This window comes from Polypterus senegalus, chromosome 9 (genome assembly GCF_016835505.1).
Source record: "Polypterus senegalus isolate Bchr_013 chromosome 9, ASM1683550v1, whole genome shotgun sequence".
Taxonomy (NCBI): domain Eukaryota; kingdom Metazoa; phylum Chordata; class Cladistia; order Polypteriformes; family Polypteridae; genus Polypterus; species Polypterus senegalus.
The window spans coordinates 88489969-88511883 of record NC_053162.1 but is presented as its reverse complement, the minus strand read 5'-3'; the positions used below and the strand labels follow the sequence as shown (position 1 = coordinate 88511883).

The 21915-nt window shown below is 37.6% G+C and overlaps 1 protein-coding gene across 3 annotated transcripts in view; it reads right to left on the bottom strand.

The window, feature by feature from the left end:
• wwp2 (WW domain containing E3 ubiquitin protein ligase 2) overlaps positions 1 to 21915 on the bottom strand; it is a 198091-nt gene that overhangs the window by 54881 nt on the left and 121295 nt on the right. For all 3 annotated transcript variants that reach the window (XM_039763421.1, XM_039763422.1, XM_039763423.1), the window contains exon 10: positions 1331 to 1505. In XM_039763421.1, coding sequence (XP_039619355.1) covers positions 1331 to 1505 — 175 coding nt within the window. The remainder of the gene's footprint in view (positions 1 to 1330; positions 1506 to 21915) is intronic.

Sequence of the window (21915 nt, the reverse complement as noted above, 5' to 3'; positions counted from 1 at the left end):
AAAATTCAAATATATTTTACAATTGAATAATGTTTATTTTATGGTGCACATCTCTACTTACATAACATGTACAATTATTAAGAAACTCAAAACAATTATTGTCAATTTTTTGTAATTTGTGCACAGACAGGTTTTGTGTCATGTTTGGGTATATGCAGTCAGTCAAGGGTGATTAAATTCATTTATGCTTAATTGGCATTATATGCATTATATCACCATCACCCCACTTTCACTTCTGTGGTGCAAATATTTTGCATCATAAATAAAATTCAATATGTGCATCATAAATAATGCATCAATATGTGTGAAAAAAATGAAACATTCAAGCGCAACAATGGAAAAGTAACTCACGATAACAATGAGAAGCACACATTTTACTACAGTCTAATTTTGGTAAGCAAAGTAAACTCTGACCCCAGAAATAATGCCACATTGTTACTGAGTTAGGTGTACATGCACAAAACTGTCTCATCCAAGTGGAAAATGATGGCCTGCGTGTCAGTGATGAACAACACTTACCTTATAACTTGTGCATATATAAACATATTAAATTCATGGGTCATTGCCAGTATATTAAACCAAGTTGTAAAAATAAATATGTTTTGATTTTTCAAACCCATAAAAATTCTAAATGTTTTGTATTGCTGTGAAAGAAAGAATATAATGTACTGTAATAATATAAAGAACTGCCTTAAAAAATGTGTTGTTGTATTCATAGTAACGAATAACCACAAAAAAACCTTATTTACTACCTACAAATAAAAAACACTTGATTCAATACTATAAAACCGTATAACATGTTACTGTTGAATATAAAAAAAAAGAATTTTAAACAACTATGCAACAGAAAATTTACAAATGCCTACATGTCAAGAAAAATATAAACAGCAAGTTTCAAGTAGCTAATACATTAAAAGGGTTATTCAATTTAAGGAAAAGCGCTCCCTTTGTCCTTTCTGCATATGGATCCACATTAACCGATTGATACAGGTAAGGTTTGGCTGCTGTTGCTCATTAGTATGTTTAGGAAACTAAGAAAAGAACTTAAGGCATGATTGTTAATTCAATGCTGCCAAGCAAGCTTAACTAAAATTTTACTGTATATCCATATCTGTTATGTGTTTGCTTTAAATCAAGAATAGCAAGTAGAGTTAAGTGATAAATTAAATTTTATGTTGTTAACTTTTCTCATATTGGGATAGATTTTAATAACAACTATTAAAACCTAATCTTAACTGTAAAAAACAAATAAATACATGTTTTTTAGATATGGTACAAATAAGCATGAGACATCTTTGTCATTACCATACATTGAACCTTGCTGCAATACCTGGTAAAGGAATCTTTGGCTGAATTGTTGCATCGCTCCCTGGAGTTGGTTCCTTTGAGACTGCCACTGCTCATAATTTCGTACTGATTCAGCTGTTGGTCTCTGCCAAGTGGTAGTCCTTGTATTGTGATCTACATAGTAAAACCTGCCACGCTGGTCAACACGTTTTTCCCAGCTTTGAAAATAAAAAAAAAAAGAAGAAGCTGCTCATATATTTTTTTCAAATACATCATAATTTGTATGTTATTCATAAATATAACCATATTTTAAATTTCCTTCATTTACTGTTAAATAACAGTAGCCATTCACAAATTTATGCTATTACTTTTTAAATACATTTTTTAATAACTGTTCTATTTAATTGTTCAAGGTTTCATTGAAATTCATTACATATCAATAATAAAGTACTATTGTACATCTTATTCAGATAAAATAATTCTTCTCCTATACCTAGCGAGCAAGGAAAGAAGAAGATTTAATATGAAGTATTCACTCAGGAATTCTGAAAGATCAAAAAAGTTGGAAATGCTTCAGAATGTTCAATTTATGAAAAACATTGATTAATTAGATTATAAAACAAATTTTGGACTTTTTAGAGAGTTATGAAGAGCTGAAGATTATCCCAGCATCACTGGGTATAATGCAGAAAACAACCTTGTGGAGGATGGCAATTTGTCACAGACCACAGTCATTGTATTGATTGTTAATGCTGGCACAATTTGGAATTAACTGATCTAACCTGAGTGTCTTATAGAAAGACAGTAGCTGAAAGTTAAATAGAGGTCATTAGAGGTATAAGTGAGTAGCACTAGATAACCTTTCATGCAAAAAAATAAGCAGAAGTGAGCATCCTGATTAAATGAACTCTTCATGTATCTGTGCAAAAAATTATCTAATTCACTTATGCAACAACCTGAGCAATGTCTCACTGGTGACCACTGCATGTGTAATTAATACAGATAGGAAGCTTAGATGTCTACGGATTTGTGCTAGTATTACTGTTAGTTTTTCAACCTACTTTTGACATCAAAAAAAGAATACTATTGGTGACCCAATCCGGCAATATCCAAAATGCTTATCTGTTTCAAAAGGTGCTGCCTGGCAGAAATGATAAGCTACTAAATGGTAGTGGCATATTGCTGTCATTTTCTGAGATTTTTTCTTATTTCTTTGTATCCTCTATCAGGAAGTGTTACAGCAACATGCATGACTGTAATGACTGTTAACTCCTTCTGCTCATTACATTCTTGTCATTTCTTCATGCTTACCATGCCCTTCTACCAGATGTCCACTTTTTCTAACTTGATTGCTCTCTCTGTTTCTCTATAGGTTTTTGACTTCTTGTGAACTGTAAAAGTGCAAATCTATTCCCAACAAAGCAGTCTTCATACTTTTCATCGTGTTCCTTATTCCTTAATTCTTAGTGGAACTTCAATTGCCCCATCTAAGTTGACAATACCAGGACCAGCCAACTCTTTAAGTAGATTTATGTAGATTTTCTCAAAGTCCACAGACCTCTGTACATGGGTGGTTTCTTTTTACAATTTAACTGTACGCTTGATTTTCCTCTCCTGATGCTCTTTTATTTCATTCTTATTATTGGACTTACAGACTACTTTTTAATTTCCTTTGCTCTACAACTCTCACAGTTGATCATCAATTCAATTTAATTTTCACACACTCATTTCCTCTCTCCTTGTTTATAATTCCTGTGCTCACTAAAATTTCTGACCTGTTCTGTAACCACAGATCAATTATCTGTTCCCTGAATCACATTCCTGTACCTCTCCTGCAGTCCAGTTTCCTCTAAGATTCCATACATCTCTTCTTTTGGAAGGCTCAAATGATCCTCATTCTCAAGAAGCTACTTTGCACCTAACCTGCCATTGACAATTACAGCCCTGTCTTACTTGTCCAACCCTGCTAAAGAATCTGGAATATAGATCACATAGAATTCTTCTCCTTTCTCTCAGACAACAGAGCATTCCACCAAGAACACTTTGAGTAACCAATTCTCTTACTTCTGCTCATGCTGCTGCTCTCTCTACTCTCATTTTTCCTTCTCGATCTTTCTTCACCTCTTGATACTACAGAATAATTTCAGATTATATCTCTGAAACTTAGAATTGCACGTTCTTGTCTGGACTGGCAGTTATTTTCTGTCTCTCTTTCTATTTAATGACATATTACTGTACTACATGCATATATGCATACATAAATTAATATATTAGGGCTGGGAAATGAAAAAAAAAAAAAATTATTTAATCACATCTTTGTATGTAATTAATTGCATCTAATATAAAAACATGTAATCATAAAATAAACACTTAAATCATGAAGTAAATACATTGAATCACAAAAATAATGTAGAATCAACACAAAGGAATTAAACAAAATTAATGGTATAGCTTAAGCTTAAACAATGATCTTAAACCTGAACTTTTAACAAAATACTACTTGAACAAGTACAATCTGAAACTGAATGCCTTCCTAAATGTTAAGGTGAAAAAAGGCAATAATAAAACAAGGTTGTTGTATTATAAGCACCCAAAAAAAGTAAAAAATAAATTCTCAAATTGGCATAGTATATAAAACACAGACATGTCAAAGTGAAACTAAATGATTGAAACGACTGTAAATTTTGAATGCACTGCTAAAGACTGACTTAATTGAAAGTATAAGCGTCTTCTAAATGGACATACATTAAAATTGTGTTAAAGCTGTGTAAGTAACATCCTCAATTGATCATCATCATCAACAACTTGATAATTATACTCTACACAAGAGTTTTTCAACTGGAAATAATGGTCTCGTGGCCTGGGTCCTGACCTGAGAGAAACACACTCCATATGCGGTAAATACCTATCTGAGGAGGACGGGACTACCCAGAGAATCCAATATAAATTCAGCTCTCTGATTGCTGCTTTGCAGACACAGCATTTAGATTGCACTATAGCAGTCAGAAGATGTGTCAGGGGTCCAGCTGCCAGGGTGCGTGTTACTAAGTGCTGTGTCTGCAAACTGATTTTTTTGTTGGTGTCTACAGTAGTCAAGACCCTACGGACAGTTTAGCAAGTGTATGACATTTGATGTTTTTATAGTTGTTAGAATCGTGGTATGCCTTTGGGTTACAAACAGTGTGCCACTACAAAAAAAAAAAGGTTGTCCGTAGCAGCTATCTTGCCTAAAAACTGACATCGAACCTAGTTTTGTAAAACTTGACTTATTTGTATGGAATGTTATTTGATTTTAATAAAATAAAAAAAAAAAACTGACATTATGCATTACTTGCTTTCTTTACATAAATTTGTAAAGATTACGCAAACTGGAATAAAGGGTAGGGCTAATCATTCTACTTCCATTTTGCAGAATTTTGTCATTATATTACGGCAGTCAGCACTGCAAGCTACCTGACAGACTGGTGACTTAAATACAGAGGTACTAGAGATTTATTTTGGTTTTAGTGCCACTCAAAGATAAGTTATTTTACCCGACTCTGGCCTTTGAGTGGTGCTTGATTGCCGACATCCAGCTGAACTTCCGGGTGTGGCGAATATGCTCCCCAGACAGGCTCAGGAGTCCCCGCTGCAGCACACCCTGGCGGCGCCTGTGGGACCCAACAGGGCTGCACTCAACTCCAATTCCCATGGAGCCATGCGGGAAACTGAGGCACCACTCCAACCTAGGGTTAGGCGGCCATCCTGCATCCAGGGGGAGGTATTGCCCTGTCCAGGGCCTGAATATACAGTGAAGGGGCATCCCGGACATCTGCCACTCTATATATATATATATATATATATATTTTTTTTTTTACATATATAGTGTGTGCTTGATGTGTGTGTGGCATGTGGTGGGCTGGCGCTCTGCCCAGGATTTGTTCCTGCCTTGTGCTGGCTGGATTGGCTCCAGCAGACTGCCGTGACCCTGTGTTAGGATATAGTGGGTTGGAAAATGACTGATTGACTATATATATATATATATATATATATATATATATATATATATATATATATATAGTGAAATATAGTGGCACAGACACACACAGGTGGACACCATTTCAGTCATCACCCACGTTTATTTACACAAAGTCACAAATGGTAAGTGCACCGCCACCAAACCCCCAGTTCCCCAAAGTCAATAAACACAGTCCTCTTTACACAAACACTCGGGCCTCTCCTCACCTCCTTTCTGCCTCGACCTTGTCCTCCTCCTCACCCGACTCCAGCCTTGATTGCAGGGCGGCGGCTCCTTAAATAGGTGGCTGATTGCTGACCACACCCAGCCACCTGCGACAATATATATATATATATATATATATATATATATATATATATATATAGTTGAACAGTTTACTGTCAAATAATGCAAAGAGTATGTGACACATGTTTAGCCCTAATTCTGGGCTCATCAGGCATACACACTCACTGCACCCCCTCTCGGGAATCAAACCTCGGACGTCAGTGTCAGAGACAAACCTCTTACATTGCGCCACGGCGTGTGGTTTATTTATTTGACAGCATGTAGATTGGGGTAATTCTATTCAACCATTCTATGATCTACTTCTCTCAACTGAAAGAGGGTACCATGGCGGATGTTTGCCGACTTGCAGACCAACCACAAGCGTTACCTGGTAGGTAACACCCACACAATCAGATTTAGAACTTGAGAGGACCTGCCCGGAAGTATAAGATAAACTGGCCAAATCCAGGTCTGAAAAGCTTGTAGGGGCTAAACCACAAAGATTCAAAGCTATAATTGCTGCCAAAGGGGCGTCAACAAAGTACTAAATTAATGGTCTAATGCTTATATACAGAGAGATTCCATTTTTGATTTCTAAGAAATTTTCAATCCTTTCTGAAAACATGTTTTCACTTTGTCATTATGGCTTTTGCAGTGTAGAATGATGGGCAAAAATAGCTAATTTCTTCTTCTTCTTTTGGCTGCTCCCATTTCCATATCTTCCTGTCCTCTGGATCTTGCTCTGTTACACCCAACACCTGCACGTCCTCTCTCACCACATCCATAAACCTTCCCTTGGGTCTTCCTCTTTTCCTTTTACATGGAAGGTTTATCCTTAGCATCCTTATCCCTAAGTACCCAGCATCTCTCCTCTGTACATGTCCAACCCAACGCAATCTTGCCTCTCTGACTTTGTCTCCAAACCGTTCAACCTGAGCTGACCTTCTAATACAGGGGGTCCTCGGGTTATAACACAGTTCCTTTCCTACAACAGTGATGTAACCCGAACTTTGGTGTAAGTCAAAACACACTCTAGCCTAAGTCACTTACCTATCTTAACACATTTGCAAAATCATAATCTAGAACATAAAAACACAAAATCCAAGCCTGAGAAAAAAGAAAAGGGCATAAATATACTGTACTGTACACTGTACTGTAGTAACAGAAAAAAAGAGTGTTAAAAATCCTTACCTTTATTCCTTCTCATGTCTCAATTTTTTAAAGTTTTTATGGGAGTGAGCGTTGTAAACTCGAAACGTTGTATGTCGAAACGTTGTAACCCGAGGACCCCCTGTATACCCATTTCTAATCCTTTCCATCTTCGTCACAACCAATGCAAAACTTAACAACCTTAACTCTGTCACCTCCAGTTCTGTCTCCTGTTTTTTTGTCAGTGCCACCATCTCCAACCTATATAAAATAGCTGCTCTCACTACAGTCCTGTAAACCTTCTTTTTCACTCTTGCCGATACCCATCTGTCACAAATCACTCCTGACACTCTTTTCTACCAACTCCACCCTGCCTGCACTCTCTTTTTCACCTCTATTCTACACTCCCCGTTACTCTGTACTATTGACCCCAAGTATTTAAATTCATTCACCTTCACCAGCTCTGCTCCCTGCATTCTCACCATTCCTCTTACCTCCCTCTAATTCAGACACATGTATTCTGTCTTGTTCCTACTGACCTTCATTCCTCTCCTCTCTAAGGCATATCTCCACCTCTCCAGGGTCTCCTCAACTTGCTCCCTGCTCTCTCACCACAGATTACAATGTCATCTGCAAACGTCATATTCTACGAGGACACCTGTCTAATCTCGTCTGTCAACCAATCCATCACCACTGCAATATGCAGAGAACAAAAATGGCCAATTTATCCATTTAAATTTAAATATACAACACAATAAAGCGTGCAGAAACTGAAGGGGTCTGAATACTTTCTGAATTCACTGTATATGTTCCTTAAGCACCCTTATTTCTTCTCATGGTTTTTCTAACAACTGATAAGCTATTTTTTTCAGTTTTATTCTTTTATCTGCTAATATCAGCCCAAAACTCCTACTGCCTCACTGACATCCCATCAAGGTTGAACTAACATCCTAAAGTTAATCTCTCCAAGTCTGATATCTTGTTCTTGCCTTCTACCTCTCCATCCATGGATCTTTCAGGAAGCACCATTGTCAGAATGTCAACAAATATCTTTAGTGACCAAGTTTCCTTGCTTTGCAATATTCACAAGATTCAGCTCTTGTTAACCACCTATGCAACTCAACATTCAAGATTTTTTTTTTTCTGTCAGACTAGACTTTTGCAAATCTGTCCTGGCAAAATTCCTCAAAAAGCTCTACACATCCAATGCAGCTGCTTACATGGTATTTGCTCTTACTAATTTTATACACACTACTCTTCTTTGATTTTCCACTGGAGAGATTCAAATCCCAAAATTTTAAACTGCATATCTCTGTTTTCCTAATATTTACAGTCTCTGTTCTGTCCTTACTAGCCTTCACAAGGTCTTTTTCTATTTCAGACTGATGCACCCTCTCACTTAAAAGCTAATATTTGATGGTGCGTTTCAGTTCTGAATCCTAAACTGTGGAATGAGATTTACATAAATATCATAAATACTCTAAATATATTCATGTTCAGGCATCCACTGAAAACACACCTATTTACAAAATGCCTTGATTGATTAGACTTTCTCCCTCTGCTAGACCTGGATTCTCAGCAGTCATACTAACCTTATTCACTATAACGCAGATCTAATGTTTCGAGTGCCATTTTTTCATGTATTCATGGAAGTACTTATATGAAGTATTACACTTCGTGTACTGTATGTTAAATTTTGTTCAGTGTTGATTGTTAAGTTCCTTACATAAATGTATCTTATAAGTAAACAATAGTTATAACTTTAACACCATAGGAAAAGTCTGAAAATAATCAAAACTACTTTAGTTTAAACAGACAAAAAGTTTAGGCAGCAGGTATTGATTTTATTTTCCTCAAACATTCAGAGTCTGCAACCACTTAGACACCTCAGAAAATGTTATGATTAGTTCTGGATTCAGTGTGCATCACCTCATTATGTTTAACACATTTCAGTTATACTAATGAACATTACATTGAGTACAAAAAAGTAGTTTTTTTAGCAATAAAATATGCTCTTTTACAAGCTCTACTAACTGCATTGCGATTATGAACACCTGTTACTGTATTACTTGTTGTATGACTAGATTGCCTTGTATTTAAAATAAGAGCTAAGTCACATGTACTGTATGTCAGGTCAATATGAATTTTTAGAACAATAGCTTAATCAATTTTACTTTGTAAAAACTGTAGACTACTCACAGCTACATAGATGGCTATACAGTTTAAAGCTTGACTTTTACTTTCTAACACCCGGTAATGCTAACACTGGCACTTGCTCCCTCTAAACATGGAGTTGGAAAATGGATAGATTAATGGATAACTGCAGTCCTATCCATTACATTTTGTGGTTGAATGTGAATTTGATCTTGTTATCCTTTCCAATTATCTCATTCAAATGCATGATACTACAAGTTAAATGTCTGCAAGTCACAGCTTATTGGTCAGATCATTGTGCTTTCAAGGCATGCACAATCATACATTTCTATTTCTAAACCAATTCTGCAATGGGATAAAAATGGCCAAAATAAAAGTTTTTTTTTTTTTTACCTTAGAAGAGCAAAAGAATATGCCTGCTTTATTAAATTAAACTATGTAGGTGTTTTAAAAATTATTGACATGAGTCCAGCAATCCCATGCTGAAGTTCAGGCCCAAGCCAATTAATATGTTTATGCAGTATTTATTAGGCTAATAGTTCAGCAAAAGGAAAGTTAACTACTAGCATTATGCAACACAGAAATGAATTATGGAGCCACCTGTTTAGAAAGCATGGAGTTATTTGTGCAATACACCCAAAAGTCTAATTTATCTTTCCCACATAACCAAGCAAGTCCATACTGCAAAACCAAAAGTGAGGCTGGTGAAAGGATATAATGGTTGGTGAAATGGGGGTAGGACTCATATCAGATTCAACTCTACCTGTTAAAATTCAGTGCTCAAATATCTGATATGAAAAAACACCTTCACATGTATTATGTGGTGCATACTAAATAGTTAATTAACTAGGTACATAATTATATGGTGTGTAAAATATTTTTTTTTCCATCATGCAGTTCAGACCTTCTGTACGAAATAGTCTATCAGGAGAAAAAAAAAAAATAAGCAACTGCCAGGAATATGGGAGGCACCCCATGTATTTTTAGTTTGACTCTGCCCCATGCAGTGAGACTGGGAAGAAGTTGGATGTGGTCTGACTCCACACCTTGGATCGCCACCACCTTTACTCAAAAAATGTTTTACGACAAAATACACTAACAAAGTGAAAACTATGGAACTAGCTCCTCAATGGAAAAAAAGAGAGCAATATGAATGGAGAGCCCCATCTTAAATAGGTTACAAATATGTAATACTAGCAAAATAGTAGTATATATATAGCAAAATACTCACACTTTGCAGCGGAGAAGTAGTATATTCTTTTATCACTGTTATGAGTGTTATATATATATATACAGGTATATATATATATATATATATATATATATATATATATATATATATATATACAGTGGGTACGGAAAGTATTCAGACCCCCTTTAATTTTCCACTCTTTGTTATATTGCAGCCATTTGCTAAAATCATTTAAATTAATTTTTTCCCTCATTAATGTACAAACCGGATTCCAAAAAAGTTGGGACACTATACAAATCATGAATAAAAACTGAATGCAATGATGTGGAGGTGCCAACTTCTAATATTTTATTCAGAATAGAACATAAATCATGGAACAAAAGTTTAAACTGAGAAAATGTATCATTTTAAGGGAAAAATATGTTGATTCAGAATTTCATGGTGTCAACAAATCCCAAAAAAGTTGGGACAAGGCCATTTTCACCACTGTGTGGCATCTCCCCTTCTTCTTACAACACTCAACAGACGTCTGGGGACCGAGAAGACCAGTTTCTCAAGTTTAGAAATAGGAATGCTCTCCCATTCTTGTCTAATACAGGCCTCTAACTGTTCAATCCTCTTGGGCCTTCTTTGTCGCACCTTCCTCTTTATGATGCGCCAAATGTTCTCTATAGGTGAAAGATCTGGACTGCAGACTGGCCATTTCAGTACCCGGATCCTTCTCCTACGCCGCCATGATGTTGTGATTGATGCAGAATGTGGTCTGGCATTATCTTGTTGAAAAATGCAGGGTCTTTCTTCCCTGAAAGAGATGACGTCTGGATGGGAGCATATGTTGTTCTAGAACCTGAATATATTTTTCTGCATTGATGGTGCCTTTCCAGACATGCAAGCTGCCCATGCCACACGCACTCATGCAACCCCATACCATCAGAGATGCAGGCTTCTGAACTGAGCGTTGATAACAACTTGGGTTGTCCTTGTCCTCTTTGGTCCGGATGACATGGTGTCCCAAATTTCCAAAAAAAACTTCGAATCGTGACTTGTCTGACCACAGAACAGTCTTCCATTTTGCCACACTCCATTTTAAATGATCCCTGGCCCAGTGAAAACGCCTGAGCTTGTGGATTTTGCTTAGAAATGGCTTCTTCTTTGCACTATAGAGTTTCAGCTGGCAACGGCGGATGGCACGGTGGATTGTGTTCACTGACAATGGTTTCTGGAAGTATTCCTGAGCCCATTCTGTGATTTCCTTTACAGTAGAATTCCTGTTTGTGGTGCAGTGTCATTTAAGGGCCCGGAGATCACGGGCACCCAGTATGGTTTTACGGCCTTGACCCTTACGCACAGAGATTGTTCCAGATTCTCTGAATCTTCGGATGATGTTATGCACAGTTGATAATGATAGATGCAAAGTCTTTGCAATTTTTCGCTGGGTAACACCTTTCTGATATTGCTCCACTATTTTTCGGCGCAACATTGTGGGAATTGGTGATCCTCTACCCATCTTGGCTTCTGAGAGACACTGCCACTCTGAGAAGCTCTTTTTATACCCAATCATGTTTCCAATTGACCTAATTAGTGTTAACTGGTCTTCCAGCTCTTCGTTATGCTGAAATTTACTTTTTCCAGCCTCTTATTGCTACTTGTCCCAACTTTTTTGGGATTTGTTGACACCGTGAAATTTTGAATCAACATATTTTTCCTTTAAAATGATACATTTGCTCGGATTAAACGTTTGATCTGTCATCTACGTTCTATTACAAATAAAATATTGACATTTGCCATCTCCACATCATTGCATTCAGTTTTTATTCACAATTTGTTTAGTGTCCCAACTTTTTTGGAATCTGGTTTGTACACACAGCACCCCATATTGACAGACAAGAAAAAGAATTTTTGAAATTGTTGCAGATTTATTAAAAAAGAAAAACTGAAATATCACATGGTCCTAAGTATTAAGACCCTTTGCTCAGTATTTAGTAAAAGCATCCTTTTGAGCTAATACAGCCATGAGTCTTCTTGGGAAAGATGCAACAAGTTTTTCACACCAGGATTTGGGGATTCTCTGCCATTCCTCCTTGCAGATCCTCTCCAGTTCTGTCAGGTTGGATGGTAAACGTTGGTGGACAGCCATTTTTAGGTCTCTCCAGAGATGCTCAATTGGGTTTAAGTCAGGGCTCTGGCTGGGCCATTCAAGAACAGTCACAGAGTTGTTGTGAAGCCACTCCTTCGTTATTTTAGCTGTGTGCTTAGGGTCATTGTCTTGTTGGAAGGTAAACCTTCGGCCCAGTCTGAGGTCCTTAGCACTCTGGAGAAGGTTTTTGTCCAGGATATCCCTGTACTTGGCCGCATTCATTTTCCCTCAATTGCAACCAGTCGTCCTGTCCCTGCAGCTGAAAAACACCCCCATAGCATGATGCTGCCACCGCCATGCTTCACTGTGGGGACTGTATTAGACAGGTGATGAGCAGTGCCTGGTTGTCTCCACACATACCGCTTAGAATTAAGGCCAAAAAGTTAGTTCTATCTTGGTCTCATCAGACCAGAGAATCTTATTTCTCACCATCTCAGAGTCCTTCAGGTGTCTTTTAGCAATCTCCAAGATAGAACTAGATAGAATAGATATTAGTACATATCTATACTAATAAAAGGCAAAGCCCTGACTGACTCACTCACTCACTTACTCACTAATTCTCCAACTTCCCGTGTAGGTAGAAGGCTGAAATTTGGCAGGCTCTTTCCTTACAACTTACTTACAAAAGGTAAGCAGGTTTCATTTTGAAATTCTACATGTAACAATCATAACGGTCAACAAGGTCAGCCATGTTGAACTTTCTTATTTATGTCCCCATCTTTACGAAATTTGGTAGGCGGCTTCCCTGCGCTAACCGAAGCTGATATACGTACTTATTTCGGTGGTATGACGCCACTGTCGGCCGCTATATTGAACTTTCCAACGGTCTTTGTTACTTATGGGCCTATCTTCAAGAAATTTGGTCCACGGGTTCCCAATGCTAACTGAATCCTACTTACGTACATATATACGTCCATAGCCTGCAGCTTGGTCACCACGTGAGGCGGCGTTGGGTCCCCCATCCCAACGCCTCCCACGTTGTTGGCTGCCTGCCCATATCAGGCTGTCCGTCGCTCCGGTCTCTACATTCCCTTCCTTGCTTCGCCACGGGATTCACGTCTCTCTGCTGATAACTACAGCCTTTTTATTTCATCCACGGCTACTCCGCTGTTTTATTGTTCGTTTATTACATTTATAGTTATTGTGTAGGTATTTTAGACTTACTTTACATTGTTCAGGTACCCATTTCCTTTATCGTTCCAACCGTACCCCCATTAACATGTCTATCGAGGTGATCACCATCGATCAAATAACTGTCAATTACCGAGTGGTTTCCATGCCCAGAGATGGCACCTGCCTTTTCCATTCTTTGTGTTACATATTGCACGGCCATATCAGGCTCACTCTTGATATTCGGATAAACATTGTGTCTTATGTATTGAATGACTGGGACAGGTTCAAGGTGTGGACTGATGACAGTACAGGAGATAATTATACTACACAGGAGCACCATAAGAGTGAAATGCTTAAGCCCTTTACCTATGGTTCTGCATATGAGTTGATGGCTGCCGCTGAATTGTTCGGTTGTCGCTTTCAAGTGTACCGAAATGGCGAAATATTTTACACCTTTCGACAACCGCCAATGCCTCTTAAACATCTTAGATTCACAGGTGACGATATCAGTAGTGGACAGTTTGATGTTTTTGAATGTTTAAACTCTCAAAAGCTGGATGCGAAGTTATCGATTAAACCGCTTGACAGATGCCGAATGTCACTTCAACACAAGTCCTGCAAATACTGCCGTAATTGAAACAAACCATGAAACTCAAACCGATTATGACAGCAGCAATCCAAGCTGTGAGATTTCAGACAAGATTACTTTTCACATGGCCAACTGTACGTTGCATGCTCAAGAGTAAGCACAGCGCACAGCTTGGTCATATTATAACCGGAGGGCCGAACTGACAATGTGGTATACAAAGCGATTCTTAACAAATAATTATTGGTATATTTTCCCTCAGTTTAAACAGGTTTAATTTTCTTCTTGATAAAAATGTTAAGGCAGTACTTCTACACTGCGAAGCGCAGGTATTTGGCTAGTATATATATACAGTGGAACCTCGGTTTACGAGTAACTTGGTTTACGAGTGTTTTGCAAGACGAGCAAAAATTTTTAATAAATTTTGACTTGATAAACGAGCGATGTCTTGCAATACGAGCAGTACGTATACGCTTTGTCTGCTGAGCGTCATGTGATCACAACTGAGCTGATGGTGGTTCTCTCTCTCTCTCCTTATCTCGCTCGCTCGATCCCTCATCGAGTCTTTTTCTCTCTCCTTATCTCGCTCGCTCGCCCAGTGCGTCTTTTTCTCTCTCTCTCTCCTTATCTTGCTCGCCCAGCGCCTCTCTCTGTTTACAACAGCATTGTGACTGTGTGTGTGCGCTGTGAAGTGGGAGTCCTCATCTTGCTCCCCAAAACACGAAGCTGAGTCTCAGTACTTTAACACCAGCTGAATAAACACCAGTTTATTCAGTTTGAAACAGCAACAGCACTGTTATTTATTGCAGCGGGATCTTTATAATGTTCCTTGATCTTTTTGGATGCGCTTATACGGCGAACTGCTACAGCGCTGGGAGACTGTGATTGCGTTGGGACACTCTTCAGCGTGTCGTCCCGTTGGGTGGAATTCCACATGAGTTTAGAAACTCACACCAGCCATGATTCTTTTTAAAGGTAAATTGCAGGTTAATTTGTATTATGTATTTTACTTTATATTTTGTATTAATCCTTTTTATATGAATAGTTTTGGGTTGTGGAACGAATCATCTGAATTTCCATTATTTCTTATGGGGAAATTCGCTTTGATATACTGAGTGTTTTGGATTGCAGCACGCTTTCGAACAATTATGCTCGCAAACCGAGGTTCCACTGTATATATACACACATACATATATATATACATACACACACACACACACACACACACACACACACACACACACACATATATATATATATATATATATATATATATATATATACATATATATAAACACTAGCAAAATACCCACGCTTCGCAGCAGAGAAGTAGTGTGTTAAAGAAGTAATGAAAAAGAAAAGGAAACATTTTGAAAATAACGTAACATGATTGTCAATGTAATTGTTTTGTCACTGTTGTGAGTGATGAGTGTTGCTGTCATATATATATATATATATATATATATATATATATATATATACACACACACACACACACAAACATATATATACTGCTCACAAAAATTAAAGGAACACTTTTTTTATTGGGCCTGGCATGAAATCAATTAAACCCGTCTGATAATTTTCTGGTTGGTTAAGCAGCTGAAGTCATTGTTAATCACTTTCAGCTGTATTGGTGTTCATGGACTTAACGACAGGTGCACTAAAGTGGCAACAATTAGAAAACCCTCAAAACAGGACTGGTTTTACATGTGGAGGTCATTTCAAGTTTCTCCCTCTTGATCTTTTTGGCTGGTTTTCCACTCGTGCTACTTTTGGCTTGAGTAATCATCTCTACTGGCAGTATGAGGCGATTCCTTAACCCTACAGAAGTTGCACAGGTTGTCCAACTTCTCCAGGATGGCACATCCACACATGCTGCAGCAAGAAGGTTTAATGTGTCTCCCAGCACAATCTCCAGAACATGGAGGAGATTTCAGGAGACTGGCTGTTATTCTCGGAGAGCTGGACAGGGCCGTAGAAGGTCCTCAACCCATCAGCAGGACCGATACCTGCACCTTTGTGCAAGGCGGAACAGGCTGAGCACTGCTCGTGCCCTACAGAATGACCTCCAGAGGGCCACTGGTGTGAATGTCTCTACCCAAACAATCAGGAACAGACTTCATGAAGATGGCCTGAGGGCCCGACGTCCTGTAGTGGGCCCTGTGCTCACTGCCCAGCACCGTGGAGCTAGACTGGCATTTGCTCAAGAACACCAGAATTGGCAAGTCCGCCACTGGCGCCCTGTACTTTTTACAGACGAGAGCAGGTTCACCCTGAGCAGCTGTGATAGACGTGAAAGAGTCTGGAGAAGACAAGGAGAACAATATGCTGCCTGCAACGTCGTTCAACATGACAGGTTTGGTGGTGGGTCAGTGATGGTCTGGGGAGGCATATTCATGGAGGGACGCACAGACATCTACTGCTTAGGAAATGGTGCTCTGACTGCCATAAGGTATCGAAATGAAATCCTTGAGCCCATTGTCAGACCCTACTCTGGTGCAGTAGGTCCTGGTATCCTCCTAATGCAGGACAATGCCCGGCCTCATGTGGCAAGAGTATGCAGGCAGTATCTGGAGGATGAAGGAATTGAAACAATTGAATGGCCTTCACGATCCCCTGACTTAAACCCAATAGAACATCTGTGGGACATTATGTTTCGGTCCATTAGGACCCGCCAGGTTGCTCCTCAGACTGTACAACAGCTCAGGGATGCCCTCATACAGATCTGGGAGGAAATGCCACAAGACACCATCCGTCGTCTCATTAGGAGCATGCCCCGACGTTGTCAAGCATGCATACAAGCTCGTGGGGGCCACACAAGATACAGAAAAGCATTTTGAGTAGCAGAAATTAAGTTTTTGAAAAAATGGACTAGCCTGCCACATCTTCATTTCACTCTGATTTTAGGGTGTCTACACAATTGAGCCCTCTGTAGGCAGAAAACTTTTATTTCCATTAAAAGACTTGGCATCCTTTTGTTCCTAAGACATTGCCCTGTCGTTATTTGTATAGATATCCTACTTCATATTGAGATCTGATGTATCTAATGTGTTTCTTTAATTTATGTGAGCAGTGTATATACATATACATACATATCTACATATATACATATACACACACACATTATTTATATATATATATATATATATATATATATATATATATACACACACACACATACACTCTTTGGTGTGCGAGCAACTGTTGCTGGGGGTGGCAGAATCCATCAAGAAAGAAAAATGAAAAACATTATTTGTACAAAATCTTAATTTATTTATCCATTCCTAAATAATTAAATGGGCAGGCTATTTTGTATCAGTGCAATACGCTGTTTGTTAAAACGTATGACTCCCGCTCTTACGCAAGTCTGCGTGGATATTATGAACTATCAGATATCTGTTCAAGTTCTATTTAAATTTTAAATAGAAGGAATTTTTATTTAGTCAACAGAAATATCATTGGTAGGAATGTAAGTTAAATGTAGGCATCATTGCATACATTTTTTTTCACTATACAAATGTAAAGAGTAAATTCTCCTTACATTCCAACCAAAGATATTTGTGTTGACTAAATCAGGGGTGTCAAACTCAATTGCACAGGGGGCCAAAATCCAAAACACACTTTAGGTCGCGGGCCGAACAGGATAAACATTTATTGAACACACTAAAACTAAACTTTTAAAAATTTAAAAACTTAACTTTTTTGAACATAATTATGAATAAAAACAGACAGGAATATTATTCTGAAATAAATCAACTCAAACCTTAAATAACTTATAATATTTTGCTCTCCATAAAAATATATCCTGTCTAAATTATAGAAGTTAGAAATAAAGTAAACGTTAAAAGAACAAACATTCAAATTTCTTTACTCTTATGTAATTTTATATAAAAAATAAACTTAAATTTTAAATATCCCAAAAGATTTTGCTCTCCATAAAAATATATCCTGTCAAAATTATACAAATTCAAATATGAACATGCTGCATAACAAAACCTGGAAATATAAATAAAATTTGTTCTTTTCAGCAATAACAAATCAAATCATTCAGTTGTCTTTGCTCATATGTCATTTTATCAGAGCTGGACGCCTGGCATCTTTTTTTGGCAACAAGTTCGTTTATTTTGGTGTGAGGTTCTGTGTTGTGGAGATTCTCAGGATGGACTGCAGGTGCTCATCAGTGAGGCGACTCCTGTGTGCTGTTTTGTTAGTCTTCAAGACTGAGAAGAGCTTCTCACACAGATATATGCTACCAAACATGCACAAGGTTCGTGCCACATGTAGACGGAGCTGGAGCATTTCTGCAGGAATGGAGTGAATAAACTGTGTGGGCCCTGCAGTATCGTACTTTGCCTTCAGTGTGCCATTACACTGCAGCTCAATCACCTCCATCTGAATCTGCACAGGTGCAGTTTCCACATCGACGGCAAATGGGTTGCGAAACAACTCAAAATTCTTTTTTTGTTCTTCAAAGTCACCAAAGCGCCGTGCGAACTCAGTGCGCTCAGTTTATCAGCAAAGTGTGTGTTTGGCAACACCGTTGTGTCGACTTGGTTCAACATTACTTGGCAACAGGCAAAGTGGGGCAAGTTGCACTGGTGCATTTGTGTCTCCCATAAAAGCAGCTTCACTTGAAATCACTTTGTGATTTTGCCCGGGTAAAAACGTCTGCTGAAGTGACAGATTCTTCTTTAACTCTTCTGCTTTCTGTATCTTCTGCATTGCATTCAGGTCTTTCAGGTTATCCTGATGTTTTGTCTCATAGTGCCGTCTTAGATTAAATTCTGTAATTACAGCCACATTAGCTCCACAAATGAGACACACGGGTTTACCGGCAATGTCAGTAAACATATACTCAGCCTCCCATCGGTTTTTAAAGGCTCTATTTTCAGAATCAACTTTTCTCTTCGGCATCGTGTGGGCTAGCTTCACAATAACTTGCAGCATGATAAGCTAGAGTTGATTAACGCGGTAAGTGTTCGGCAAGGCAGCTGAAGCGCTGCATTATGGGATCTGTAGTTTATTGTGTTACCAGCGCCTTATATCCCCGGGCCATTAATAACAATAATACAGTATATAAAATGATCTCGGGCGGATATAATTACACTGGCCGGATGTGGCCCAGGCCTTGAGTTTGACACATATGGACTAAATAGAACTTGAAAAGATATATTTTTTCGAATGTGATCGCGCAATTCAGATCGAGTTGATGTGCACTACAGTACAGTACATCAAGCCCGCGTGCTATTGTGGTTTTGCCTGCGTGCCTCAATAAGTCACCCTCCCCTCGCTCTTACTTTTTTACCATTCATCTAATGAATACACTGAGTATGGCTTTACCAAAACAATCATTGATGGCGAATAAAGTATCCATTATTCATAAAGCTTCAATTGGTGATCTGTCTTTCTGTTAACCACATATTTTTTCATACGTCTCAAACCAAGGGGATGCAAAGGTAAAATGAATCGGGAAGCGCACATACATACTCAGTGTATCCCCTCTCGGGAATCGAACCTCGGTCGTCCGCGCTAGAGGCTAAAGCTCTACCATTGTGCCACGGCGTGTGGTTTATCTATTTGAGCGTATGTAGATTGGTGTATATATATGCATATATATATATACCCGCGCTTCGCAGCGGAGAAGTAGTGTGTTAAAGAAGTTATGAAAAAGAAAAGGGAACATTTTAAAAATAACGTAACATGAGTGTCAATATACAGTAATTGTTTTGTGAGTGTTAGGAGTGTTGCTGTCATCAAGGATCTGATTATCATTATTTCTTTCAATCAGGTTCGTTCGTTAGGATGTGTTCAAGTTACATTCTGTGTTTGTCAATCGTTGTAAAGATAACAGGTTTCATTCATCGATTTGTTTCTTACTGCATCAATAAACAGCTCGTCTTCCTCTTTATCTGAGACGTGACACACTGCATGCACGGGTTTTTTTTGTACACTATGTTCCTTTAGCGGGACATTGACTTTTTCCACCGTGTGCTTTGTTTCCGCAGTAGCTGCACTTATGAATAAGCTTTCATGTATCACACGCTTCATATTTTTTTGCTGCCTTCTCAATTGTGTAATTCGGTTTTTGTTCAGCACTCTTTGGAACTGTTGCTTGTACATGCATCGAAGGTTTCCAGTTGTGCTGGTGCCATCTCGTGCGATGTCCACGGCTGTATTTAATGTTAGCTAAGACCCGGCACTTAAAAGTTTCTCTCGCAGTTTCGCTGAGTTTGTGCCAAACACCACCCTGACCATCTCATCTTCCTCTGTATAAGCACAGTCCTTCACCCGTGAATATTTAGCGGCAGTGTTTCTATTGGATTGCTGCTGACAGATGGCCTGATATGGACAGGCACTAAATTACGTGGGAGGCGTAACTCCTCCTCCCACAAGCATCGAGCAGAGGTCTATGATAGTATATGGACGAAAAAATATGTTCCAGTTATGACCATTACGTGTAGAATTTCGAAATGAAACCTGCCCAATTTTTGTAAATAAGCTGTAAGGAATGAGCCTGCCAAATTTCTTCCTTCTAAAATTGCCTTCTACCTACACGGGAAGTTGGAGAATTAGTGATGAGTGAGTGAGTGAGTCAGTGAGTGAGTGAGTGAGTGAGGGCTTTGCCTTTTATTAGTATAGATATATACATATACATACATATCTACATATATATATATATATGTGTATATATATATATATATATATATATATATATATATACATATATATATACATATATATATATATATATATATATACACATAAATATACATATACATATATATACATATACATATATATATACATATATATACATATACATATATATATACATATATATACATATACTAGCAGAATACCAGCTTGATGAGAAGTAGTGTGTTAAAGAAGTTATGAAAAGAAAAGCAAACATTTTAAAAATAACGTAAGATGATTGTTAATGTAATTGTTTTGTCATTGATATGAGTGTTGCTGGCATATATATATATATATATATATATATATATATATATATATATATATATATACACACACACACAGACACATATATAAACATATATAAATACATATAAACATATATATAAATATATATATAAATATATATATATATATATACACATCTATACACATATATATATACAGTTATATATATATACACATATACACACAAATCTACATATATATCTCATATATATATATATATTAGGTGGGACTCGATTAAAAAATTAATCCAATTAATTAGAGGCTGTGTAAGAATTAATCTTGATTAATCGTATGTAATCGACACGTAAATTTGCCCCAAATCGCAAATGTTTTTTTTTATTTAAAACGGTTTTAGTGGGCTTACAGAATCAAATAATAGACATGGACATGAATATTGTAAACTGAAGCTGTTTTAATTTCTGAAAAAAAGCTTTAAACTGCATTTGAATTCAAAACAGAAACAAAAATATCATCCCTGGTTAAAATTGGGCAGACTTAAAAATAAAGTGGTAGTTTAAGTACTTTAAGTACATTTTCAGAATAGTATTGTCTTTAAATAATAATAACCAAAATTTCAACATAAAGTGCAGTTTTCTTCTTAAAAAATAAGTCAGAAACATAAAAGGTAATTTGACCAGCTTACTCTTTAAACTCTGAGTAACATTAGCCAAAATTATTTTGTACATTAGGCTAAAACAGTGTGATCATTGAACATTTTGTAATTAGATGTATTTAGAATTACTAACGGTCACGGAAGTCCAATGATCCCCAGTAAGAGCCACAAAGTCCGCTTTCTGTAATGCATCTAATTTTGCTTGCTTTTCAGTGTGCACAAAACCATGCTTTTATCAAGGCTTTGCTCGGTAGTCGAAATGATCAGTCGTAGGAACGCGCTTTATTCCGACTCTAACATTTTTGTAGCTGTGATGTGTGCATCAGTGTAATGGATGTACCAGGAAATCATGCATTGACAAAAGTTCCCGCTTGCTTGGAATTGAAAGTGTGATTAAATGCGTTATTTTTAACGC